The 9,735-nt window shown below is 44.7% G+C and overlaps 1 protein-coding gene across 1 annotated transcript in view; it reads left to right on the top strand.

Moving 5' to 3' along the window:
* The first annotated feature begins 1,485 nt into the window (after positions 1 to 1,485).
* LAPTM4B (lysosomal protein transmembrane 4 beta) overlaps positions 1,486 to 9,735 on the top strand; it is a 72,150-nt gene continuing 63,900 nt past the window's right edge. The window contains exon 1 of the mRNA XM_004431192.3: positions 1,486 to 1,771. Within this exon, the coding sequence (XP_004431249.1) occupies positions 1,673 to 1,771 (99 nt within the window). The 5' untranslated portion in view covers positions 1,486 to 1,672. The remainder of the gene's footprint in view (positions 1,772 to 9,735) is intronic.

The following is a 9,735-nucleotide window of genomic DNA, read 5'->3' as shown; positions in this document are numbered from 1 at the left end:
CTCCAAAGACACTGACTTTTAAGTTTTATTTAATAAACTTCACTTGCAGACGTATTGTTTCTCTCTCCCTATGCCCCTTCTCCAACCAGGTTCCTCTACTCGCTCTCTTCTTATCTAGCAATTTGGCAACTGTCTGTAAATTCCAATCTTGAATAGTAAGCTTTCTGAAACATAAAATTCCCTTGAATCAATGAGCCATTGCCTAATGAATCTGAAATTCTGGTGGGGAGGGAAAAGCGGGAGGTAACTGTGGGAACTTGCTGGAATTTGTAAATTAGCGTTCCCCATCCTGATTCTATATTTCCATTCCTTCTCAGAGCATGAATGCTTGTCCTATAGCTGGTTATAAGTGGCTACGGCCATAATTAAATATTAAATGGAAGACCTCAGAGAGAAAATTGTCTCAAATGTGAAAGAAAACAGAACTTTGTAGTAAGAAAATAAAACAGAAACTTAGCATTCTTGTTCGATATTCCTGATTAATTCCTACAGTGATGTTACCTATTATTTCTGATTAAGGGCCCACACCTGACATCTCTGGGGATGACTCTGGGGTCCCTTTCCATCCAGGTTTAAGCTACACAGTAAGAATGCGACAGCTTTACAGCCTTGTAAAACTAAGCAGTCTTGCACTTAAGCAGCCTTATTTAACATTCATCTTCCTTCCTTTATAACCTGTCCTTAAGAAATTTAAATCTAACCAGTTTTTCTCTTGCTCCAACTTTGACACTGCTAATAATCTTAACTTGTCTGAGATGGTTGGCTTCAGCAGTGATTAGAGGCTAACCTAGAACAAGTGCGCTTGGAGACAAAACACCAGATGGGAGGAAATGACCCCAAACTGGAGTCCTATCTCTCATTATCTCTTAAGGCACTATGTTGTGTCTTGCAGGGAACTTGTGGCAGTAATCGGCTTGCCGATTGTTTCTTTAGAGCTGCAATCATGATTAAAAATGCTACCCAAAGCACAGCGAGGATGTCCTTGACACACATCCTATTTTCCGGGAAAAGATTACTGCCACAGTAATTGAGCTTGGAGGCAGAGACATATTGCTCTTGGCGGCTTCAGCAGTGGTTCAAAGTACTGCAGTTGACCGGAATCACACCCGCAGTTTTCCTCCTCCAGTTTGCAAGGTGACAACAGTGATAGCGTTGCATCTACAGATAATCTGCAAGATAGAAGTGGAACGGGAAAAAACCACAACCAACCAGGCTGTAAAAGAATCTCCAACCCTTGGTAGAGTTACACAAATGACCAAATGAGAGAGGGAAGGCCCGGAACTCCACGGCGGGCCGCCCGTGGGACCGACCGAGAGTGCAAGATGATTTATTTATTCACACTGGGCTGGCGGCGCCGGCAGCTGGCTGGAGCCCCCGGTGACATCACGGGCCGGGGCGCGGGTCACGTGGCGCGCGGCCGCCCCGCCCCGCCCCGCCCCCGCTGCTCCTCCTCCTCCTCCCGCCGCCTTCCGAGCGCAGGGTCCGGTCGCGGCAGCCGCTGGGCGCTCTCGGGGCAGGCGCGGAGCGAAGGCCGGCGGGCGGGCAGCGAGCGAGGCCGGGGCGGGAGCGGCCGAGGAGCCGGCAGCAGCCGCGCGGCGGGCCCGGAGCAACGCAGCCGCCTCTCCTGCAAACTTGGGCGCGCTCTCGCGCCACTGCGCCCGCGGCCCGAGCCATGAAGATGGTCGCGCCCTGGACGCGGTTCTACTCCAACAGCTGCTGCCTGTGCTGCCATGTCCGCACCGGCACCATCCTGCTCGGCGTCTGGTACCTGGTGAGCGCGGCGGCCGGGGCGCACCTGCCGGGGCGGAGGCGCCGGCGCCCCGAGCCCTCCGGGACCCCGGCCCGCGGCCCCGCTTCGCTTTCACGCCAAGTTGGGACCTGGTTCGGCCTCGGGGTTGAGTGACGCTGGCGCTAATCCGCCTACAGTTGTATTATTAGAAACTTAATTCTCTGGGGGAGCCTGTCCGCGATGCCCCCGGCTCGCCCAACCTGTGGCGGGGCCCGGCCGGGGCCTGGAGTTCGGGGCACTTGGGGGAGCCGGCTGGCTGGGGCGCGCAGAGCGGGAGCGGCCGCAAGCCCGCTGCATAGAGCCGCTGCGGCCGCGGCCGAGCCCGCGCTTTCCGGTGCAAGTGCGCTTGGTGGCCGGAGAACTCGGAGCTTCCGTGCGGAGCTCGCGTTTTCTCGTCCTTTCTTTCTTCTGAACACCCGTTGGGCTTCGTGTTCTGCCGGGTCCCGACAGCGTCGTGGGGGGACTGGGCACATGGTGCTGCCCCTGTGCTCCGGGCTGCAGACCCGGCTGCCCCTTCGCCCTGCCCGCGACTGCCCTCGGGGTTGCTGTCCGCTCGCTCCTGCGCACCTTCGGATCCCGAGTTGAAATGACTGGGGGTCCTCGTTCCACTCTGTGGGTGGTTCCCCACGCGCCTGTGGTAAAACCCTTACTCCAGGAAGGTGATTGACTGCGTTTCGGTCCGCCCGGGGAAGCCATTTTCCACCCACTGACTTCCCTGTCCATTGACTGGGGATCCCGGTACCTTCCTTAACAGACGCCGCAGGCAAACCTGATTTTTTGTTTTTAGGTTGGAGCTTTTACGATCTTATTTGTGTGGGGAGCAGTGATTATCAGGGGCAGTGAGGCGACCTGGTGGAGTCCTGCCCCTTGCCTGCTCCAGGTTGATTGTCGGCACCCCTAGACTGCGCCAACACTGAGTCGGATTCCACTGCATTTTGGGTTTTGTGACATCATGATGGAGAGTTAGACCCGAGCCACTTTGCAGTGAATACCACTGCATCACGAGGAAGTGTCTTAAAAATGGTAGTAAGATGGCATATAAAACTTTCTAGTGAGAATAAATCTTACCTCGTTAATCGGAGTTTTTCAGTCGGTTCGTATTCAATTTTTTGATATAATATGGGCGTTATGTCGCATTGTGAAGTGGTTCCTTGTGCCATTTTAAGCAAAACATTCCCCCCCCAGGCCTGTGGTGGTTTCTGTGCTATTTATAGTTTCAAGCACTTTAGTCAGTGCCTATCACACAATAGAAATTTTTGGCCTTAAAAGCTTTCAAACAGATCTTGGCTATGTGTGGGTTCTTACTGTGCAGTGAGAATGCAGAATAGAACTTTAGGGTATTGGCTCAATCTTGACTTGGCTAAAAGTGAAGAAATCCTTTACAGAAATTTAAAATTATAGCAAAAGATAGTAGGTGTCCTCAAAATAGTGCTTTTTTTGATGATCACGACAGACTATTTTATACAAATGTCTTGTGTCCTCCTTGATGGTGTTCAAATCTGCAGACTTGCAAGTACATCAGCGAATGTAATTTGTAAAATCTAGGGCACTGCATTAGGCAAATGTACTACATGATCTACAGAAAAGATAGATCTGCTTGAGCCCTGTTGGCTGTAATCCAAGCAGACAGAATTGGTGTGATAAAAGGAGAGTCCTCTGCCTGCTTTATCTATTGTTCCAGCATACTCTTTGTGGAAAGTAGTTGTTGGTGTGCATGTTTTAGCATTTGGAAATGTATGGCCTTTTGAAAGATAATTAGAAAGCTTTCTAGCAGATGGAAGAATGCCGCTTTAGGTGAACCTAATAAATGGGAAACCTGGCTTAAGTATGAGTAATCTTTATAAAAAGTCTTTTGCATTTCATAAAACAATTTTGACTTTTTTAAAAAGAAGTTTCCCTAATACCTTTAAATATAATGTGGTTATCCAAAACTTTGATTTACATGAACATTTTTAAGATGAGGGAGCAGGTCACTGAAGAACAAGGCACCTCTCCATGTTTCCCAACCCCCGACCCTGCCAGCTGTCTGGAGCTGGGTCAGTTATCAGAAAGGGAGAGACTTTTCAGGAAAAAAGGATAGAGTTATGGGCAGATATTCAGATAAGAGTCGGCTAGAAGGGGTCTGCCTTAAATAACAAATAATTGCTTATTATGCCAGGTAGGTCAAGTGTATCTTTTTATGCGTTTTCTTTTGGGGGCGGGGCGGAAGGTGGGGTGGGAGGAGGGGGGATGGGACTGCCCGGGACACAGAAATCAGCTCTATTCTGCAAGATCGATCTGCAGGGAGACAGGGGGTGTGTGCCCTCGGATCTGTCTCCCCAGTTCAGGATTTCGGGTCAAATTTAAGAGGTTAGGGAAAACAGGCTGGCATGCAGAAACACCGGAGGAACAGGTTTTGGTTGGTGGGCTTCGAGCATTTATGGTAAGGTTCTAAACATTTATGACAGGGTTCTAAACATTTACAATGAGGTTCTAAACCAATTGTTGTTTTCTACCACTACCTTTTACCAAGGTCCTGTGTGCCAGATACTATACTAGATGCTTTGCATAAGCTTAATTTTTATGTATTCCTGGTGAGGTAAATTTTTTTGTTCACATTTTATGCATGGGAAACCCCAGGCCAAGAGAGTTATGTGATTTACATAAGGTCCCATGGTCACTTTGTGGTCTGAGTGATGTTTAGTCTGTCCTGTTTCCACTGTTTTACCTTTTAAGAGGTGTGTGTGTGTTTTGTTATTGCCTCAGAACAATAAAGGTTTCCTTCTGTCCCATAATAAAGCATGTTGATTTCGCATATTTATGTTAGAGATCATTTTTTGTTTGTCTTTGTTTTATTTTTTCCTTTCTTTTATTGAGGCATCATTTATATATGGTGAAATTCACAGTTCATTGAGTTGACAAATGCATACGCCTATGTAACCCACACCCCTAGAAAACATTTCCAAAACCCCAGAACGAGGTGCCAGCCCCATGGCGTAGCGGTTAAGTGCGCATACTCTGCTGCTGGCAGCCCAGGTTCGGATCCCTGGCACACACTGATGCACCGCTTGTCAAGCCATGCTGTGGCGGCGTCCCATATAAAGTGGAGGAAGATGGGCACGGATGTTAGCCCAGGGCCAGTCTTCCTCAGCAAAAAGAGGAGGATTGGCATGGATGTTACCTCAGGGCTGATCTTCCTCACAAAAATAAAAAAAATAAAAAATAAAAAAACTCAAAAAAAAAAAAAAACCCCAAACCCCAGAACGTTCCCTCATGCCTCTTCCCAGTTAATCCTCACCTGACACCCCCCCACCCCATAGATGAGTTTTGCCTGTTCATATAAATGGAATTATATTGTATGCATTCTTTTGTATTGGGTTTCTTTCACTTAGCATAAAGTCTTTTAAATTCATTCATATTGCTGGAGTGTATCAATAGCTTGTTCCTTTTTATTAAATATACCACAATTTGTTTATCCATTTGCCAGATGATGGACATTGGCTTGTTTCCAGTTTGGAGTTGTTGTGGATAATGCTGCTCTGAACATTCTTGCACAAGACTTTTTGTGAATGTATGTTTTTATTTCTATTGAGTAAATACCTAGGAGTGGAATTGCTGGTTATTGGGTAGGTGTATGTTTAACTTGATAAGAAACTGCCAACCAGTTTTCCAAAGGGGTTCTGCCATTTTACACTCCAACCAGCAATGTATAAAGTTCCATTGCTCCACATCCTTGTCAACATTTGGAGTTTTTTTTTTTTTTCTTTTTCTTTTTTTTTTTGTGAGGAAGATCAGCCCTGAGCTAACATCCATGCCAATCCTCCTCTTTTTGCTGAGGAAGACTGGCCCTGAGCTAACATTCGTGCCCATCTTCCTCCACTTTATGTGGGACGCTGCCACAGCATGGCCTGACAAGTGGTGCGTTGGTACGCGCCAGGGATCCGAACCCTGGGCCACCGCAGCGGAGCACGAGCACTTAACCACTACACCACCAGGCAGGCCCACCATCATTTTCTTAATGATATATTTTGATGAACAGAGGTTTTTAATTTTGATTAAGTTCAATTTGTCAATTTTTTTCATTTATGGTTAGTACTCTCTGTGTTCTAAGAAATCTTTGCCTATCCCAAAATTGTAAAGATATTTTTATATTTTCTTCAGGAGCTTTATGGCTTTAGCTTTGATATTTACATCTGTGATCCATCTCAAATTAATTTTTGTGTTACGTGAGGTAGACGTTCGTATTTATTTAAAAAGGAAGTTTAGTCGCTTAACCTAAAAGTTGAGTTATTACGTAACCTTTAATAACTATAAATGTTTTTAGAAAGATGAGTAAAATGTTTATCCATCTTCACAGAGAATGAAGACTGACTTGTCCTGGTTTCCAGAGCGATCATAAAATAAAAGAAGCGATCATGATATAAAAGAAATACTTGAAGCAGAATGATTGCTTTGTAGTCTTCTGGGATTTCCTCTCTTTCTTCAACAAAACTTAGTGTTCTAAACCTGAATCCGTTAACTTCCTCCCCAGATTTGCCCATACTCTAGTCTCTCGTTCACCATCTACCTGGACTCCCCAGCTAGATGCCTCTGTTCCTCTTGCCACGTTAATCTCTTCCTTTATTCCATCTCCGTGTCCTATTGGTTTTTGCCCTACCTCCTGGTGACCTCCATATTCTGTCCTCCATTTTCCTCATTTAGGCTCTCATTATCAGTCACGTTGCTGTTATAATAGTCTCATAGCTGGTCTCCCTGCTTCTAGCCTTGCCATCAATAATCCATTTTTTTCAGTCTATTATAGATGCAGTTCCCAGAGGTATTTTTCTGAAATACAAATATGAACTTGTTATCCTGCTCCTAAGAACTGTCTTGCTGTCCCAGGGAGGTCTGTATATTTCACGACCTGTGTGTTTCAAGCCAATTTAAATTGGCTTAAACTATTAACACAGTGGTTACTGCCACATCTCTTTCCCCTCTCTCCCAACCCCTCCCCTTTCAGGTTATCCTCCTTTTGGATACAAATGGCTACTGTATTTGTCAGCCAATACTTAAGCCCTAAATTCTGAGATTTGTTCTGATTTGACAAACTTAAGTTATCTGTTCTGATTTGACAAACTTAAGTTATCTGTTGAACCAAACAGAGGCTGGGGTTATGTGACTGAGTATACTGATCAGTTTAGGTCTGGGATATTTTCCTGCCCTTGAACTATATAGATTAGGAGGGATGTGAGCCAGGGGTGGGATTAATTTTATTCAGAACACCAGGTTGAGAGCAGAGGGGTGAGTAATTTCCCAGGGAATCCGAGACTGTTACTGGGAACAGGAGGAAAGAATGTTTGGAAGTCAATAAAAAATACCCGCCCCACTCCTTGGGCTAAAGCCCCCATTTCTGTGCAGTGTATTTTACCATCAGGACCTGAATTTCTCTGTACGCACTCAAGTATGCTTTGTCCTTGGTAATTTCTTTCATTGTTTTGCCACATGATTTTCTTGGAGTGTTTTGAAAAGTGGTACTGGTAGTTGGAAGCACCTGTCGTTGACACCTGGGATGGGTCCCCTTTTGTGCATATCATCCTTTTTATCATCATCCAAGTGTATTTTAGGAACTTAGTCATTCAGCAAATATATATTGAATGCCTCTTTGTGCTAGACACTATTCATAGAGTCGTTGGCCATATATCCGATTATAAGGGATGAAAGAGCTCAGAGTAGCTGGTCCCCTTGGCTTTATGACCTGGCCTTTCAAATAATCGACTAGTTCACTTTGAAAGTCACAGCTTGTGTACCCAAGCCTGATGGGTTCTCTTTGTATCCTGAGAAATTCTGGTGTGATAACTTGATTTTTGTCTGGACAGTAATGCTGGATGGTAAAACCGATGCCTGGTATTTGTAGAGTGATTGATAGTCTTCAGTGGGCTTTCACGTTTGTACTTACTTAGACCTCAAAGCAACCCTGGGGTCAGGCACGATAGGTGCTGGTATGCTTATTTAAGATGAATGGTTTCTTTCCAGCTGTCACATTCTATAACTTTGTCCGTAAGTTCAGGGCACATTGTGGGCTAATTCATAGTACTTATGAAATCTTTATGACCTAGTGTTTTCCCTACTATATTAGGTTGTAAAAGACTGAAATACTAGGCTAGAGAGTTTGATTTTATTCTGTAGGCCGTGGGCTGGCGTTGAAGAATTATGAACAGGGGTCATCAGATGAAAGCAGGTTTTAAAGGAGATTAAAATGGCAGGCCGTTTTCCGTGGCTGGGAAACCAGAAAGGGTGTGTTCCTGTCCTCCAGATAGGAGATATGGAGGGTACATTCCTTCCAGCGTGAGTCTCTCGTGTGCTAATAGTGTGAAACATATGGATGGGAATTTTTATCAGTTAGTAAATGATGCAAGTCTCTCTTGCCATCCAGACTTTCTCCATCTGAATTCAGGAATTGAATAGATTTGGATAGTGAGGGAAACAAGAATTTTGAGAGATCTCCAATGAGCCATTTTTTAAAAGTATGGGATCTCTCTCCTGGCACCCCCTTCCCTCCAGTATAAAGGATCAAGGGAAGTTCTGTAAAATATTGGCTGGTGAAGATTTCAGTGGTATTTAATATCTTTTTTAGCTTTTATTGCATGTAATGATACATGTTCATCAGAACATTTTAAAGACAAACTGGCTAAGAAATAAAGAGTGCCATCAAAGCTGTTTTATTTATATCAATCTCTCTAGGACCCAGTTTAAATATATCTAACTACTAACAAAGCATCAAGTATTAAAGTGGTTACTGTGGGTTTTGCACCACGATGTGTGTTATGTCTAACTAAACGTATAATATATTTGTTTTGTCAACTTTGAATCTTTGCCATGAAGAAAGAGACCACAATTCTCCTTTCCCACCCCATCCTCTTTGGGGCAGATATATTATTGGTCAGTAAGGGATCCTAATAGAAATAATGTGTGAGCCCCAGCAGCATAATTCACTGCTTCCTCCTCTTGCCCCCAGCTCCCTTGGCTCTCAGAAGAGCTTCTGGAGCCTTGATGAGAGGTGAAGAGCTGTAAACTGGTCAACCCATTTTACTTGAAGCAAAATAAAAAGTAAGCAAAGACCTCACTTCTTCAATGCTTTTAGCAAACTTTTGAAGGTTTAGAGTTGCCTCTTTGCAGGTACAGCTTCCAAGGGAAAATTATTTCGCAGTCATGGAAATATGTGGGGGCCAAAAAATGCTTGAGGAAATACAGTTGCAAATTGTTAGTTAGTAAAAATAAGCTTGAGCTTCTTTCTTTCTCTCATTAACCTTGAGCTGCTAAAAATTACCTGGCTAGTTGGTTCCATGGTACAGAGATGGTGAAGCAGTGACTCTTGGCACATGGTAGGTACTGGCATCTGTGTTGACTAACAGTAGAAGGCTTGGGGGTCGCAATACTGGAGGCGTTATAGGTTAGAAAAAAGAAGTACTGAGGAGGTCACCTAGGCAAGGCCAGGTGGGATGCATCAGAGTTTGGCCCTTCCTTAGTGAGCCCTCAACCTTCCTGGACTTGTCAGTGCCCTAAAGTTGAGTGGCTCATTCACACCAGCTGAACTTTAGTAGACACATAAAACCAGAATGCCAATTTATTAATATTCAATGGGAAAACATAATCATCGTTGAGATGGACACCCCTACCTATCCTTAGGCTTGTGCATCCCTTTCCTTTAGAGGACGCTAACTTATGATTGTGGAATGATTTGAGTACTTAATAGCTTTTCGTGGAGACAGCCTGGTGAGTCTAACTTCACAGGAGATAACATTCCCGACTAAAAAGATCAAGTCTCTGGGGGACAGTGTGTCTTCTTCCAGCTATGAGTAAAGAGAGGGGCTTGTTATTGGATAGTCCTCTGTTGAGGTTGCAGTTTTGGTTACCCCACCCTTGATCCAGCACTACTGGTCTAGGAATTTCTTTTTTTTTTCTTTTTAATTCCTTTTTAAGGTTAGATT

The sequence above is a fragment of the Ceratotherium simum genome, chromosome 23 (assembly GCF_057802395.1).
Source record: "Ceratotherium simum simum isolate JZ-2026a chromosome 23, ASM5780239v1, whole genome shotgun sequence".
Lineage (NCBI taxonomy): Eukaryota > Metazoa > Chordata > Mammalia > Perissodactyla > Rhinocerotidae > Ceratotherium > Ceratotherium simum.
Note: the sequence above shows the minus strand (reverse complement) of the source record. Positions and strands in the feature narration are given on the sequence as shown.